The sequence below is a fragment of the Anopheles nili genome, chromosome 3, assembly GCF_943737925.1.
Source record: "Anopheles nili chromosome 3, idAnoNiliSN_F5_01, whole genome shotgun sequence".
Taxonomy (NCBI): domain Eukaryota; kingdom Metazoa; phylum Arthropoda; class Insecta; order Diptera; family Culicidae; genus Anopheles; species Anopheles nili.
This window is the reverse complement of record NC_071292.1, coordinates 56,878,087-56,894,880: the sequence shown is the minus strand read 5'-3', so window position 1 is coordinate 56,894,880 and position 16,794 is coordinate 56,878,087. Positions and strand designations below refer to the sequence as shown.

General features: G+C 52.5%; 2 protein-coding genes across 2 annotated transcripts; one reads left to right on the top strand and one right to left on the bottom strand.

The window, feature by feature from the left end:
• The first annotated feature begins 3,433 nt into the window (after positions 1 to 3,433).
• Positions 3,434 to 13,994, top strand: LOC128726143 (palmitoleoyl-protein carboxylesterase NOTUM). The gene is made up of 7 exons (XM_053819932.1): positions 3,434 to 3,475; positions 9,492 to 9,494; positions 11,566 to 11,995; positions 12,083 to 12,379; positions 12,462 to 12,668; positions 12,739 to 13,129; positions 13,229 to 13,994. Exons 1-7 carry the CDS (start codon positions 3,434 to 3,436, stop codon positions 13,992 to 13,994), a joined length of 2,136 nt encoding a protein of 711 aa, XP_053675907.1.
• A 1,654-nt stretch (positions 13,995 to 15,648) lies between these two features.
• On the bottom strand, positions 15,649 to 16,750 carry LOC128725818 (uncharacterized). The gene is made up of 3 exons (XM_053819590.1): positions 16,520 to 16,750; positions 16,196 to 16,453; positions 15,649 to 16,119 (listed from the first exon to the last, which is right to left on the bottom strand). The coding sequence occupies exons 1-3, from the start codon at positions 16,742 to 16,744 to the stop codon at positions 15,829 to 15,831; spliced, it is 774 nt and encodes a 257-aa protein (XP_053675565.1). The 5' UTR covers positions 16,745 to 16,750; the 3' UTR covers positions 15,649 to 15,828.
• Between the last annotated feature and the right edge of the window lie 44 nt (positions 16,751 to 16,794).

Genomic DNA, 16,794 nt, shown 5'->3' with positions numbered 1-16,794 from the left:
CGTTACGGAATTAAAAATAATAAAATGGCCCATATATTTCACCCGCAAAGGCGCGCTCGCAAGCGGTCCAGAGAGGCGATCGAGGATCGTAAAATATGGGAATGTGAATATTTGATGGGCAAACAAAAAAGAAAGGAAGAAAGAAGTGAAGACCCACTCAGTGGTGTGAATTCCTGCGTCGGTGACGAAAGTGCAACCCAAAAAGGGGTGGTGCATTTTTCCCGCCACGAAAAGCCCCAGTCACTTACAATCGACCTTCTCTCGCTGCTGCTGCTTTGGTGGATTGATGTGACGCGAGAAAAGCGTGCGCTCATTAGCGGATCTCCCCCCGCTTTCGAAGCACACACGTCTCTTCCATTGGCAGGGTCTTAAGGGTTTGGGTGGGTTTCTTTTCATTACTGCATCTCCGACGCCACCGCCGCCGTCATGAGGCGCGTGCTCACGCGCGCGCGCGCGCGCGCTCGCGTTCTTCGCGCAAACGAGTTCGCACACGCGGGAAACTATTTTTCCCGCCACCCCACCACGGGGGTGTGCACCGTTTTTCCGGTCCGCAACTCGAACGCCACATTAATGCCGGTGGCGATGTACCGGTTGCGGTGCACCTCAAAGGACCTGTGCCCTGCGTGGCGGGGGTAGATGGGGGTTTAAATTTTTTAACGATGATCATCACCATTAATTAATATATATAAAATAGACATAAAGTTAGCTTTTTTATCGTGCCGCCCTTTGGCTGGCGGCTCGGCCTTTGGCGGTCATGCGTCTCGCGCACGTATGTATGTGTGTATGTGCCGGGACTCGTGTACGTGTGCCAACCGAGAGAGTAATGCACGTTTGATGCATTGGCCGGTTGTAAAGTACGTTCTACGGCAGCGGCCTCTCGTCCGTCGTCACGTCTTTTCTCCAGCTCAAAACCTTCCCTAACAGTGGGGGATGCAACTCCGGTGCATCCGGTTGGGTCAGTCGGTTGCGCAAGCCCGTTTTGAAAAATAGTTTATCTCCCGATTCAGCCTCCTCCAGCCGGGTTACAATGTGGCTCCCCGGGGGAGAGAGAGAGCGCGTGATGGGTACATTAAACTCGTCCGAGACGAACCACACGATCATTAGAAGCGTTTGATCGGTTGGTGAAATTGATCACATTCGCCGGCTTCTTGGTCGGCTGTGTTTCTACCTGGTAACTGTTCCTGGGCGCCTCGCTTGGCAGGAGAGTTATGTCGTTGCCCGAGCAGTAAGGCGCAGTTCTGTACTTGCTCGAAGATCGCGATCGCGATGCAACAATCACGGTTATGGTCTTATTTTGTGTCAATTAAATTTTGCAATGCAGGGACGTTGGTTTGTGGGCAGGTTTTGATGACGGCAGAGGTTTTCTGCATAACTCTCGTCTTTGGTAGGCTGCTGTTGTGTGTTATTTTGAAGTAAATTGAGAGCATTTTTATGAAAACATTAGCACATTCATATGTGGACAGAAAGGATAAGATTCAAATTTATGTTTCAAATAAAAGCATATTTAAATTCATTTATTGTTATTTATTTATTTGTTTTAGATATTTTCGACTGAGCAGGGAATCAAACAGTATGTGCAGCTTTCGTTAACTTCTGCCTAAAGGTAATTCGTCTGAAAATTATTCCACTCTGCGGGATTTTCCATTGGACTTTCCCTACATTTTTACCCTGATCATCAGCTAGCTACCTGTGAGTACGATGTGTTTTACAGGTGCGAGGTACAAGCAATACTGGAATATTATCCCATCTTATGGTTGCTACAACTATGAAAAATGTCTCTCAAAATGGGATTAAAACAAAAAATATTTGAATTCACGGTATAAACCAATTCAAATACTACCATCAGCTCACAATCAACTAGAGTAAATCCTCGCGTTTAATATGTGATTGAAATTTAAACAAGCAAAATCTTTTAATTTAAAGAAGATATCAGTTCACAATCAACTAACGTGAAGCCTCGCTTTTAAAATATGATTTACGAATTATTAAAACTCAAGCTAAACTACCATCAAATGCAAAGAAGACATCAGCTCACAATCAACCAAATCCTCCTTGCATCCGATACTGAAAATGAATCCAATATCCTTAAACCACTCCCGCGGAGGCAGCGGAAAAGCCCCAGCAAGAACCAACCATGTTCAATTTCCTCGTTCTCCGGACCCGGGACCCGGGCCTTCGTTGACCGTTTCGAGAGCGTTACGCTCCCGTTGTGCGAGAAGAGCGCGAGACGAGCGAAAACGGCACCCGAAGAAGCATAAAACGGGCCCCCGAACGGACGGACGGCCGCTTCCAGAGGCGGCGGTTCGCTCGCACTTTCCAACCGTCCGTCGACCGGGTGAGATGTGAGGTTCGCTTCTGAAGCGGAATTTCAGTGTGTTTCATCGTCCGGCAGAGGCTGCCACAACCTGCCCCGTGGTGTGTTCCGCGTGTCGCGCTTTTCGGAGCGTTATTTGTGGCTCGAGAAATCTGAAGAAAAAATAAAAACGCACATAACTCACAAAGTGTCCTTGCGACTACGATCGCGCGGAGCAGGATCGAAAGGTATAAGTGAGAGTGCTTGGTGCAGTGAAAAATTGTTACGAGAAGGAAAAACAGCATCCAGCATCCCGCGAGGAAATGATCGATACTTCGATGCTTTCGTAAAATTGCTTCCTCTAAAGGCAAGCTGGTCCACTAGCCGGTATATCGTGGTATTACATTGCAAAAAGGGAACCTTTTCCTTCGTACTCTCCGGTGCGCGCTTTAAAGGTAGATCTATGGCAAGGATGATTTCCCAAGCAGCTCTAGTGTTGTGTGATCACCAATCAAAACGACGGTGTTGAATGTGGGTGTCGTAAAACAAAAAGAAAACGTGAAGTGGTAATTGTCGCATCACCATAGCAACCGATCTAAGCTAGCATGCTTGAGGGTGGTTTCGAGTGTGCGAAAAAACCCGCCATCACTACACCGTGGGGCGTGCTTAGCTGTTAGGTGGTGTGTTTTCTTCGAATGGCCACCGAGGGTGATTCCAACGGGTACGCAGGTGGTGGATGCTGTGAAAAGTGTCTCGAAGTATACCAGAAGGTGTCGTGTGGCTTTGGGAAGCCTGTTGGCTAAGGTTATCCAGAAAAATAATTCTCAACACGTGCGAGCGCGCAGTCTCTCTCTCTCTCTCTCTAACTAAACGCTGTTCGAAGGGTCCCCAAGGATCGTTGCAAATAAGTGCACGAAGTGAGCGAAGGAGCAAGGATAAGCAATACACATAAAAATACATTGTCCGGAAAAATCGCCAAAACCGGCGATAGTGCGTGCGTGTGCGATCGCGTGTGTAATGCTTTGAGAGGCGATAAATCTCAAACAAAACATCTCAAGCACCAAACCGTCGTGGTGTCAAGTTCGAGACAAGATCCAGTGAGCGTTGCAGCAGAAGAAACAATTTTCTCCGCCCATAGCGATGGCGTTCTACTGTCGACAAAGCACCCACGGGACGGCACTGGTAAGTGAATGTAGTGCCCAAATTTGCGCCAAAAAAACCCACCCGTTTGCTGGTTAAATTTAGAGCATCCCTCCTGACCATTGCGGTTAGGACTCACCTGCGGCCATGAGTCCTCTCAACACCGGAACAGGTGGCCGAGGACCGAGACAACTCGCGTCGATTGCATCCAATTCACACCCACGTGGCAATGACGGCGCGGAATGTGTTATGTTGCGTGCGTATAAGGGTTGCGCGGGAGCAAGGTTGTGCGTCTGGATCGCCTGGGGGCCACCGAACCCATGATAAGGTGCCCAAGATCAAACAAACCGCCAGGTTCTTCGCCAAGCGTGCGTGTGGCGCATGGGTTTTTATCGCTGGAGCTGCCCTTTTTCGCGCTACTGCCGACGACGCCAATCATTGCACCATCAGCAGGCGATGTGTGTGGTGTTTTTTTTTTTGGTCCGAAGTACCTTTTCAGCCACCCCCACAGGACTGCCAATGAGTCCACCCTCGCTTTACGATCGCAATCGAGTTGTTTATTTTGATGTACGCTTTTCCGCGTGGTGACTGTGGCTGGGAATCACAAGAAAGCCACACCACCGGTCGGTTATAGCTATTTTTTTTGGGGGGGAGAAAAAACGAATACACCCTAACGGGTGGAAAATCCTCATCGTGCAGAAATCGTTCTAAAATGGTTCCACTCCCCCTGCGGTGGTGGCCGTGAGGAGGTTTAAAGCTGCAACTGCCGCCTTTTGGCGGCAGCCAGCAGCAATCAACTCGGCTTCGCAACACCTACAGCCAGAGCGGGCAGCAGAGTAAGAGCGGCTGGTAGGCCTTTGAAAAGTGAAGATGCCGGGCGTGCGCGCCAACCCCGACCACCACCACCACCGTGGCCGGTCACTTATTACTAAATTATGTATAATTTCAGGTACAGTTTACTATCATTATTATATCATTAATGATGTTCCCTTTCCTTTTTTTTGTGTGTGCTGCGATGGCGCGCGCGCGCCCGCCCGGTCGTGGGCTCGTTGAGCAGGTTGAGGCACTGCACCGGGGAAAGGAGGAGAGGCCTTTCCACGCCTTTCCCCAACCGAACCCAACCCAGCCCAATCTCCGTCGGCGGCGATGGCTGTGGCTTCCGCGCGCTCGGGAGCCGCAAAATCGGTCGCGGATTCGATTCCGCTGAAATAATTACCGATTTGTTGTTGCGGCGGCTGCCGGTTTTCACCATTTTCTTCTCCGTGCTTTTTCTTCTCCATCCTGGGGCTCTCGCCATTACGATTCGGTGCGCCTTTGGTTCCGTCTCGCCCTGCCCCGCATCGGTCTCTTCTTCTTCTGCTTTGCTTTGAGCGAACCGCGGCTCCATGAAATTGATCGATTGGAAAAATGCGCCCAAAAGCGAGCGAGACGGCGCGCACCGATTCCGAGCCAGCGAAAGACCCAGAAGAGGGAAACTGTGGCGTGGCGTGAGTGAAAGAGAGAGTGAGAGCGAGAGAGTGAGAGAGTGGGAGAGAGAAAGAGAAAAGGACGGCGTGATGCGAGGGCACGTGCGCGCACGCCACCGCAACGAGCTGCCGTGCAAAAAAGGAAAAATTAACGAAACCCTTTGATCTTTGGCCGGCCGGTTCGCGCGCGGGACAGGTACGGGAAAGTCGGCGGGCCCGCCAGATCAAAAAGGGACCGCCAACCGGTGGGGTTTTGGGGGACGTACCAGGGCAGGTAAGGCAAAGCAAGGCTGGGTTGGAACCAAACGAGATCGTCGTATCGTTTGAGGTCCAGGGCACGAGTTCGCTCGCGAGCTCTCCGCCATTACCATCTGATCCGATGCGCCGCATGGCCTCTCCCCCCCTCCCAACACCCCCCACCACCCATAATTCTTCACCCTCCGCCAAGGTCTCTCCCGAGAGGGGCGGGCGGATTATGATTAACGATACTCGCCGCGCATGCCCGTGGTGGTGGGCCCTTTTCGCTCGACCAAGGCGCGTCGTCGTTGTCGTGGTCGTCGGCAGGATGTTTCAATTAAAATCCGCGCGACTATGGCGGCGGCAGTGTGTGATCATTAGCGCTAGTTGACAACCGTTTCCCAATCGATCGGCGGCGATCGGTCGATGGCGCCCCTTCTGTAAGAGGGAGCAAGGTTTATGAGTGGGTGGGAAAGGGTGGACGGGAGGGTCCCTTGCAAGGGAGAGAGAGAGAGAGAGAGAGAGAGAGAGAGAGAGAGAGAAAACCAGACGACCCCATGCCCGTGCCGACGCTCGGAGCCCTTTTTGTGGAGTGATCTTCTCGCTCTTTCGCGTGCGCTGAAACCGGAAACCTTTAGGGGATGGCCCGCCGGTCGCGCAATCTTGATGCGCACCGAAAAATGCGTCCCATCCGGGCCTCCACCCCCTCTCCCCACCCCCCACCAGAGCCCTTTCTCACACCTCTTGGGCGGGGTCCACCGAATGCTTGCTTTTTGTCGGCGGCACCGTTTGATTACAAGATCGCGCGGCCGAGACAAGCGCGTGCGCCCACCGACCGTACAACGATATCTACTTATGCGTGGCTCGAGATGGGTCCAGCACCCGAAAAAACAAAGGGAGCAGAGAAACGTGCGAGCGAGAAGCGAAAGCTCTTTACAAAGTTTCCATCTGGAGGCGCGTGACGATCGGGAGTTTTTCCCATTTTTTTGGGGGGGAGGACAGTAGAGTAGCGAAAAAACAAAAATATCTCACGCACTATTGGTCCTTTAGTAGTCTTTTTTGGTGCGGCGCATCGATTAGAGGTTTAATCAACACGAAATTATGTGGAATTTCTTACCAACAGCCAGTTGACTGCAAAGGTCTAAATTTATTTTGGGAGTGCAAAATTGCAGCAATCCTCGGGGTGTGCAAATTTAAGGACATCATTCGAATGGAGCTCTACACATTTCAAGGAAAAGACGGCCCGCCCTTCGAGCTACGGTCCGGTTAATTTTTGAGTATTCAAACGAAGATCATCTTACACAGACACACACACACGCGCGTGTGCGTGCACAGACAGAGTTCTCCTTTGAAATTTACCGTTCGCACGGGGCCGTGCAATGCTCTTTGATGTTTTTTCCCCCTTTGGGTTTTAATGTTCCCGAGCGAAATGCATTCCGCGCCCGGGAGGATCAAACGATCCCGAGCGCGTCAGGGAGAATCCCTGGGGTGTCTCGCTCGTGTAAATAAAGCCAAGCGGCGAATAAAAACATGCAACGGCCATGTACGGTCGGCGTGCTACGCGTGCGCGTGATGCCCAAAGGTTCCGAAGCGCGTCCAGCGCGCAAAAACGGGCCGACGAACTGGCGCAATCACTCCCGGCGTCGGTGTCGCAGATGTGGCTGTGGTCGTTGGCCCAAAGGAATCGCAGTTTGCTTTGATCTGTCACGCCACGCGCTTTCGCGCTAGCATCCTTGTGAGAGAGGCAACCTCGACCGAGAAGGGCTCCCAACAACAACAACGCGCGCGCGATGGTTGCACCCCTGACAGCTATTAATTAAATGGAAAATTATTTAAATTACATTATAATTACCGACAGCTCGAGCCCGGGAGAGGGTGGCCAATTATAAGACGATTAATCGCACGTTGGCGCACGCGTTTTAACGTTGTCCCATCCCCAGCAGCTAACCCACAGGTGCTGTGCACTTGTGATTGTTTTGTGGTGCATTTATTTTGCATTTACCTGCGCGCGCGCCAGATGCAGCTGAGTGGCGCTTAGTGCGACATTGTCAGTGCCACCGTGCACTTGGAGTGACGGAATTGATCGCCAATTTGGTTTGCCGGTGGGCCAAAAGGACTCCATAAAAATTCGAGAAGCTCAACGGAAGGTTTGTCTGTTTTTTTTTCGCCCCACCGGATTCGTCCTTAAATCCGGCGATCCGGTCCACGAAGCACGCGAGCCAACAAATGCGGCTGGCTGACCATGTAATGGACCTTCAACAGCCCAGGCAGGCATGTGGAGTTGATGCTCGCACGCGGCAAGATGAACGGCGAAGGCGCACGCGAAGGAAACCGATTTGGCAAAGAAGATCCTTCGCCCCGTTCGATCCTACCACATCAAGTCCGGCGGCGGAAGCTTCAAAGAAGGCATGCATATATACTGTTGGTTGCACCTGTTGTTGTTGGGCCCTTTTTTCTTCTTCTTTTTTTTTTGCTCACGCTCACGCGGAACGGCGGTCCGCTTTTGTGCTTTAACTTTTGCCGACCCGAAAGAGGGGCCCACCGTTGATGTGTCCCGGTGGGATGGAATCCTGCCGCTCCTGTCCATCGCCCTGCAAACAGCTTCCCCGGGAAGTGCACGCGTAAATGCAAATGGTGCGAGCTGGCGGGTCGAGAGTGTCGGCAATTTCATAAACAGAATTCGTGCTACTGGGGGCGCTGCTGGGAGGATTTGCAGAAGTTTCCGGACGTGGGCCGCCGTGGGCTCGAGCAGCCGGCAAATCAACCGGGAAGGGATGCAAAACTGCATCTCGGCCGCGCGCTAATATACGGTCAGGGTCGTGCAAATGTATGTAATTTACGTGCAATTTTAGCTTTACAATAAAAAAGCACCCAACCCGACCGCGGGTGCTGCTGCTGCTGCTGCTGGTGGTGTGCTCCGTGGATCGTTCGCGGGCACACTCGCGTGTCTGGCCGCCTTCCTGCTTCGTCGCGTTCGTCCTTGGCTCTCTTTTGTGTCTTCTTAGGTGCGAATGCAAATCTCGAGTGCGGGGAAAAAAGGTGTACAAAAAGGTGTACGGTTGAAGGGAACAAAACAGGGACGGCACGGACAAAAGAAGCAAGCTGTCGGGTGGATTTTTGCCACCGACAAGAGAAGCTGCCCGACGGTCTCCTGGTACTCTTTTTGGAATGTTTCATTCCAAGCTGGGATCATTTTTTTTCCCTGCTACATCACTGGATGCGGGCAGGCTGCAGGTTGTGGTATCACGATTGCACATTTTAGTGTCTTTTTTGTGTGTTACATTTTTAACGTATTAAAAGCAGCCGAAAGACATTCCAAAAATAGCCTTCATTGCATTTATCTCACTTCACGCCACGTGGTGCCATCAATCGTTCGAGCGATCGATCATAATCGTGCTCGTTCCTGGGCATCGTATCAAACCGCCAAACAACACCAGCAGCGGTGTTGATTAGCGCGAGGATAAAAATAACACACAATACAACCTCGCCGCGTGTGCACAGAGAGCACCACGTGAGGATGGAAAAGTGCGTGTACCATCTAATGGCACACATACCATACAACGATCGCGATCGTTTCCGCGGCTTCCGTTTTTTTTTTTTGTTTTTTTTTTGTCTTTTGTTAAACCCATCCGGCGCCAGCCACCCTTCACCCACGGTGTGAGAGAGAGAGAGAGAGAGAAAACTCGCAAGCAAAACAACAACAATCCCGATGCAAAGCGCGTGCGTGACAGCAGCGCACCGGCGAACGGTGGCATCGCGCGTTTACGTGCCCGCGTTCAGCGCTTGGGCTAGTGTAAAAGTTTGACCCGCGCAACGAGAGAATCGCTCTCCGTCGCGAAACCCTTTTGCTGCCTGCCCCCCCTCCGGGCGGCCCGGTATCGATGCGGGAAGACGGAAGGGATTCCCCGCTACCTTTTCCACTCCTCTCGCGCCATCCAACTCCCCCCCCTGCCCCTTACCCATTACACGAAACGCCGGCCACGGTTACGGCGGGCTGGCCGGTTTTTGAGGAGCCTGCCGTCCGTTCTTCCTTCCTCTTTTCACTTCTTCTTCTTTTTCTTGTTTCTCTCCGTCGGTTCTTCCTCTACTCCTCCTCCCCCCCTCCACATCCTGCCTGGGCTCGAGGCACATCGCCTGCTGGTATGGGTGCCGGTCGAGTGTTATTTTGTCGGTGATTTTTCTTTGATCTTCGGTTTGTTATGTTTCGGTTTCGGTGCTCCCCCCCCCCACGGCCACCGGTTTCCCTCTCCCCTCCAGTCTATCCTTCGCGTTCGAGTCTGCGCGTTTTGGTGCCACTGGCCCGGGGGCTGTATATAGTGCTTCCAGAGGGCGGCGGAACTCGACCGAGACGCGAGACCGTTTCGATCATTTTGCCCTCTCGCCGTCGGATCTCTCTCTCTCTCTCTTTCTGTTTCTCATCCTCATCCTCAGCTCCAAGTTGCCGCCTTTTTGTTTTCGGTATTTCTTGCGTTGGGGTTGCCGCTGCGAACACCACCCCGGCACAGAAGCGCATGTATCCATCGCTCAAAAAAGATCGCGTCGAGATCCAGGTGCGATGGGGTGATCTCCGCGTGAAACAGGGGGTACCACGCAGCTGAAATGGAAGAAGGATGAAACCTGAACGTTGCATCTGCATGGGGCATGCTGCAACAGTCACCACGAGGCCACCGACACTGCGTTAAATTAGAACACCTCCAAGTGGGGCCGTTTGTTTGTCGGGCTTTAACGCCACTTACGGGTGTAGCGGGTTGAATTACGCTACCTCACTCGAGATGTCCTTCTCGCAGGGTGGGTGGGAGGACGTGCCAGAGCGTGTTCCAATTCCGGTGTACAAACAAACAAAACAGCAACAACAAAAAAAAGAGGCACACAAAAATACCTTCGGTAGCAGCAGCACGTCAGACGGTTGGTAAACAGGAATCCACCCCAACTCCCGATAACGCGTGTGTTTGTTTGCGCTCCCGCCGTGTCTACCGAGTGTTGCTCCCCTCACACCCACTCCACTACACACACACACACACGCACCCCCGGGGTCAGACGGCGACGACGCAACCGGATCAACAAATGGAATGGCGCACACTACCGCCGAACGGTCTGTCGGTATTATTAATTACCTGTCTGGGGAGGGCGATAGGCGATTTATAAACATTGCCCTTACGCTTCCAACCACCCCCTCCCCCCCCCCCCCCCTTCCATAACCGGCACCGTGTGGTTCCTTTTTCCTCCCACCGAGGGTGAGTTTGGCTGCGCGAAAACCCTTCCCGAAGTGGCGGCCACAGTTGTTTATTTTGATTTCTTTCACCACCTTCACCTGAAGCCAACCGGCTCGTTTTTTCGCCGGTTGGGGGTTCCTGCACAAACACACACGCATTTCGGCTTACCCGCGGCGAGGCGTCCTGATGCGCCTCCGATCCTGATCCGTGTCGTGATCTTTCCGATCCTCCATGTTTCGACGATCCACCGGATTTGCCTCCGCACTTGAAAGATCCTCATCCCCCGCCACTCCAACGGAGCCAGGAGCCGGGCTCTTTGATCCGGGACCTGCGGCCGCCAAAGACCGCCGTCTCGCGATCAGCGGGAGAGTAGATAAATTGGAGTGGGCAAAGATAAGACAGACGAACAGAGGTAAATTAATCGTTTGTTTATGTCCGGTCCCTGGGGCGGACCCAGCACCAGCAGCAGCGGCAAGATCGGCCTTTAGGCGGCCGGCCTTCGACTGCCTTCCCTGTGTGGAGGCCCTCGTGGGGTGCGCGTGAAGATTGATTTATTGTCCGATGGCGTCTGCTACCGGAGGACGGCCCGCCTGAAAAGCCGCCTTACGGTAGTCGGATTAATTTCTCTCCCTCTATCTCTCTCTCTCTCCGGTGTTCTGATTTGGAAGAATTTCAGCGGCAGCCAGCAGGAGGATATCCTGGGGTTTTCGCCGAGTTTTCATCCACCGCCGAGATGTGTACCGGCGCGATTGAGTTTCCCGCAGACAGGCCGGCACGGATTGATAGCCCTCCGCTATTTCGTTTGTTGTGTACCGACTGGGTCTCGAGTGCCCGGGGGTAGCACGCAGCGTGTGCAGATGTTCCCGGTCTTGGGCCGACGGGGGAGCGTTGAAAACTGCCACACCACCAGCTGAGGTGCATTTGCAGCAATCGCCACATCCGGTGGCACCAATGGGGTTTTCCTTTTCGACGAAAACGAGCTGATTAAAAATGTCTACGTACACTTCCAAACACTCGTTACCTTTTTAGAGCAACCAAATGCATCTTCTAAAGCGAGGTTTATTTTCTAATCATTGAGTATTTTCCATGCTTCATATTGATTTTCGTAAATTCGTGATCGACGTTCGTCGCTTACGCGATCGTTGTAGTCTCTCGTTTCTCGGACGTAACGCACTCACCGATTTCTTCGCGTTTTCGTTCTCAACTCCGATTTCAGGCGACAGTGTTGGTCCTTCTGGTGGCGTACGCGATCCTTCCCACCGTTCGGTGTCGATCGGTCAACGTAAACTCCCCGAATCACCCGCACAGCCGGCACCACCGGTCAAACATCTCCATCGAGAGCAACTCTATCCAGCGGTTGGACGCATATGGCAATCACCGGCAGCCGGGACATCACGGGAATGGTGGTTACAACGCGATGGCCACCCAACCACCGCTCTTGAAGCGCGTGTTCCTCTCCAACCGAACCGTCACCTGTAACGATGGCTCGCAGGCCGGCTTTTACCTGCGGAAATCGCCCGGTTCCCGCCGATGGGTGGTGTTCTTCGAGGGTGGCTGGCATTGCTACGATCACAAGTCGTGCCGAACGCGGTGGCTTAAGCAGCGCCATCTCATGACCTCGGTGCAGTGGCCAGAAACGCGTGATGGTGAGTTTGTCGGCTAGTTGCTCATTAGGCCAAAAAAGGACCTTTTTTTTACAACCTCTTACCTTCGATTCTATGTCTCTTTTGCAGTTGGTGGTTTACTGTCCGCATTGCCATCCGAAAATCCGTACTGGTATAACGCAAATCACGTGTTCGTGCCGTACTGCAGCAGTGACTCGTGGAGTGGTACTAAAATCCGGCCCGATACGCGAGACGGATTGCGGTTCATGGGATCGCTCATCGTGCGCCAGGTGATGTCGGATCTGGTGCCGCTGGGGTTAGGGCATTCTCAGGGCGCAGACCTTTTGATGGCCGGCTCGTCGGCTGGTGGTTTAGGCGTGATGCTGAACCTGGACAAAGTGCGCACGTTTCTGCAGAATGAGCGAGGTAAGTTAGCCGAGGGAAAAGAATCCCCCGTATCGAGATCTCTACAGGCAGATTCCTTCTAATCGTGTGTCGTGATCCGTAGGTCTGAAAGTAAGCGTACGAGGTGTAAGCGATTCCGGATGGTTCCTCGATCGGGAACCGTACACACCCGGTGCGGTCGCAGCTTCCGAAGCCGTCCGGCAGGGCTGGAAAATGTGGGATGGCGCCCTACCGCAGGCTTGTGTGGCTGAACACCCTCAGGAACCGTGGCGATGCTATTTCGGGTATCGGCTTTACAACACGTTGAAATGTAAGCAACCGCATGGTTTCTGAATAGAGAACGGTTCCTTGCTGACTGCATTTTTTTTTCTTCGCTTTAGCTCCGCTGTTCGTGTTCCAATGGCTGTTCGATGAGGCGCAGATGCGAGCGGACAGTGTTGGAGCACCAGTAACACCCCAACAGTGGGATTACATCCACGATATGGGTGGTGCGCTGCGAGAATCACTCAACAACGTGTCGGCGGTATTCGCGCCCTCGTGCATTGGGCACTCGGTGCTGACCAAACGCGACTGGATGAAGATTCGCATCGATGATATCTCGCTCGCGGACGCACTCCGGTGCTGGGAGCAGGCAAACGTCGATGAACGTCAGTCTCAGTGGCGCTCGATCAATCGGAGCCCGCAAAAGCTGCACCGCAAGCACAATGGCGCCCGTCGGAAGAACAAACAGCTTCAGCAACAGCAACAACAACAGCTTCAGCAACAACAGCTCCAGCAACAGCAACAACAGCTTCAGCAACAGCAACAACAGCTTCATCAACAACAACTTCAGCAGCAGCAGAAACAGGCTGTCGATCCGGCGAACCCGGAGTCGTCGCCCTCGGAACGGCCGCCCCGTCCGAAGCTTACCAAAGAAGAACGAGAGCGACGGCGGCAGGAACGGCGCAAGTTGCAGAACCAACGTCAGAAGCAGAACGGCAATGGCAAGTCGAACGGTGCCGGTCCGGCCGTGGTCACAATCGCCGGCTCGACGACCGACACAACGAAAGTTCCTAACCTAGAACGATCGCCAAAAAATAGTACTACCATCACGCTTAATCATCCCAACGGCAATCACCCCGGCAACCCCGGTCACCTCAATCAACCGAAGCGCAACAACAACCATCGCCACCATCCGGCCCAACAGCAGCTGCAGCACCAGCCGCAACAGCAGTTGGAACTGGAAACTCTGAACTCGCCACAGCCAGCGCAATCGAACGACCAGACGCCTCACAAACTGCGCAACCAGAACAAAAAGCGGCTGAATGGCCACCGGAATCGCAACCGGAAGGCACGGAACGGTGGTGGCGGCGGCGGCGGAGGCGGTCGGAATCGAGCACCGCAGGCGGTGAACATTGCCGAACCAAAGAAGTGCTCGCTGCGGTTGCTGGAGCGATGTAGCTGGCCGCAGTGTAATCACTCCTGCCCGACGCTTACGAACCCGCTGACGGGCGAGGAGATGAAGTTCCTCGAGCTGCTGGCCTCGTTCGGGCTCGACATGGACGCGGTGGCGACGGCTCTCGGGGTCGACATGCAGACGCTCAACAACATGGACCAGGCCGAGCTGGTTAATTTGCTCACGCAGCAGGTGACGTAGCGAGGCGAAGCTCATCGTCAGCCGAAACATAACTAAGAGTGAGATAGACAGCTAGCGCGAGCGAGAGAGAGAGAGAAAATTGAACCACCCCAGCCCCATTTTTCCCACCCCCAATTCTTTGGGCGGGGGTGGAGATATGGACCGTGCCGCAGGACGTCGGCTTCATCATTCCAAAACAAGCCAAAAGATCGTACTTAAGCGTTAAGTGCCCACTCCCGCGACCTACTACTGTTGCCCTCCAATGATCACTTACCTTGTATTCCGCATTTTCCGAGCGTCCCAGCATCCTCTTGGGAGAGGGTTCGATCGTCAGCGGCACTGCCCAATGACTACTAGATGGCCTGTGGAGCTGCCATCGTTCAGCCCTTTTTTCTTCCAGTGTACGTGTCGCGCCAGTACCTGTGCAGTGTTGCTCGTTGAACCCCTCCTAGACTGAAGAGGAACATGTGCGCGCGCGTGCGTTTAAACCCTTAGGTGTATAGTGTTGCGTAAGATCATGTACGAAATATTTATTTGCCTCTATCGTTTGTTTAAGGAAGAAAAAAAAACTGATATTACAGCGAGAGTGAGAGAAGTGGTGAAAAAGGGATGTTTAAATGTAATGCAGCACAGTCACCTGTGAATACTCCCGAGCGTAAAAGTGACAAGCGAATATCTTCCATTCGAACTCAAGATGTAAATCCAGACCCAGTATTTGTAGGTAGTATATGGAGGAGGAACAGTCGAGCCTCCCACCATCGGCAGTGAGGTTTAACTGCGGCGAAACGCCAGCTTCGTTCTAGTTCACATCCCCGCCGGTGTGGCAGCCGATATTTATTTGCCCTCTGATCACTGCCTTCGATCACCCCACCATCCTGGGGTGATCCGTCGGAGAGGAGATGAACTGCAACGAATGCAACAAAGGCGCTTAGTGTAAATAGCGGTAAAAGTAGGAAGTACAAATTGTAATGCACGATCGCCCCCTCCACGTAGCGTTGTAAGGCAGCCCGAACGAAATGACTACCTCACCGAATGAATGAACGAACATGTGCGAATGAGCTTAACGACTTATCTCATGGCGGCTGTCGTCCGCTAGGGCTAGGTATCTAGTAGCGCGAGTTAGCGAATGTATGCGTTTATGTAAGATAGGTTTAATCTGTATTATCTGTACCTGCGCTTAGTCATACGTTTTAGCAGCATCGTTTACGAGTCGGAAGATATGTGTTTTATTTTATTTTATCTTTTGTAAGACAGACCGGATCGTTTTCTCCACTTACACCATTCACGCACTCAACCTCTGTAATATTTCGTAGCGAGCGACCGAATCAGACAGCATGATTTTAAGTATTTGCCAGCGGTGCGATTACGATTTCGCGATCCATAGGTAGCGGTTTGTAAATATAGTGTTGACGTTATTTATAGTTAGCGAGACAGTGCAACCCAACACGGTGTTACATTTAGGCTGACGGAGCTTGCCGGTAGTATGTGTCGTTACTGCGACCATTACTAAGTGCGCACCTTCCGGTGGGTGGCTCTTTGGTGATGGCTAACACACAAACTCACCGGCAAGTAATTGACAAATAATTTAAAATAATAAAAAAAAACACTCAAATTTAATCTGTACCAGGTACTAGTCGACTGTATTAGGATAGGTTAATGTTTGCCGAATAAGGGAAAGTCTCAAGTAAGCGAGAGAGAAAATTTAGGTAAACTCCACCAGCACATTAGTTTATATTCTCGGCACTTTTCTTGCTGTTCAGCTTGATCATGGAAGAAGCTGCATTGCGTGCAACTTTTCACACAACATTGCGCGCATACTTGGATTTCGAACAAAATGCATCATACGAAACGTTTACTATACGACGTATCCATCATCCGTGTCTCCGTAGGTTCCATCGTTTCGACGCGGATTGTTGTTTCTCTGATCCCGACGATCGTACTCATCATCATACCGGGGATTTTCTCCATGTCCACCGCTATGATAGGGACGATCGTATTCGTCATCCAGTGGTCGGTAGTCTCGCACGTGTCCCTCGTCGTTCAGTACGATCACATCGCCAAGCGTTTTGTACGGGCAACCCGATGCCAGCAACTCCCGCATGGAGTCACACGTGCCTGAGCTGATCCAGGTCGTCTGTGGACAATGCTGCAAAGGTGGAAGTAGAAGAAGAATACGGATTGAAACCTTGTGCTTTTGGTGCGGGTGTAGTGTTTGTTCCTACCATGAACATTTGCGCCTGCACACAATCGCCGAAGATCTCTTCAGCGATTTCACACTGCTCCATCTCCTCGTTCGTGCGCACATGACGACCCTGCAGCTGTGTTACCTTTGGCTTGCAGTAGCTAAGCGCCTTCAACACGACATTGATCCACGCCGGATCGACACCGCGTGTCTGTAGCCTGGGCCGGAAAATACGCACCCGGTGAATGCGATCCGTCATCGTGATGTTGATTTTGAACAGACCACACTTTGCAGCACACTGTCGCGGAGGCGAAACATCTCGATTAGAAGTGTGCCACACGGACGTGACATCCTTGATCCTTACCGAACCTCGCTCGTACCGGTATCCGTCTACTTCGGCGTGGATGTACCGACAGCTTCGGACCGCATACCGGTTGATCCACTGTGGCTTCGAGCAGCATTCGTTCGGGCTGGGAAAATCGTTGTGCCGCAGGCAGTGCTCTTTGCCACGCAGTAGTTCCTCGCTGTCTGCGGTGGCTCCCAACACGAAGATGGCGAGCACCGCGGTGAACATCCGCAACCAACACATTCTGTCCAAGGCTTGCTCAAACGAAAACTGACCCAGTGACGAACGCTAGC

Excerpts from the sequence above, each read along its gene's own strand:
- LOC128726143 (XM_053819932.1), top strand. The coding sequence starts at position 3,434 with ATGGCGTTCTACTGTCGACAAAGCACCCACGGGACGGCACTG. Across the intron at positions 11,996-12,082 it reads GTGGCCAGAAACGCGTGATG|TTGGTGGTTTACTGTCCGCA; the intron begins GTGAGTTTGTCG and ends TCTCTTTTGCAG. Across the intron at positions 12,669-12,738 it reads GCTTTACAACACGTTGAAAT|CTCCGCTGTTCGTGTTCCAA; the intron begins GTAAGCAACCGC and ends TCTTCGCTTTAG.
- LOC128725818 (XM_053819590.1), bottom strand. The coding sequence starts at position 16,744 with ATGTGTTGGTTGCGGATGTTCACCGCGGTGCTCGCCATCTTCGTGTTG. Across the intron at positions 16,454-16,519 it reads ACCGGTACGAGCGAGGTTCG|TGTGCTGCAAAGTGTGGTCT; the intron begins GTAAGGATCAAG and ends CCTCCGCGACAG. Across the intron at positions 16,120-16,195 it reads TGCAGGCGCAAATGTTCATG|CATTGTCCACAGACGACCTG; the intron begins GTAGGAACAAAC and ends CCACCTTTGCAG.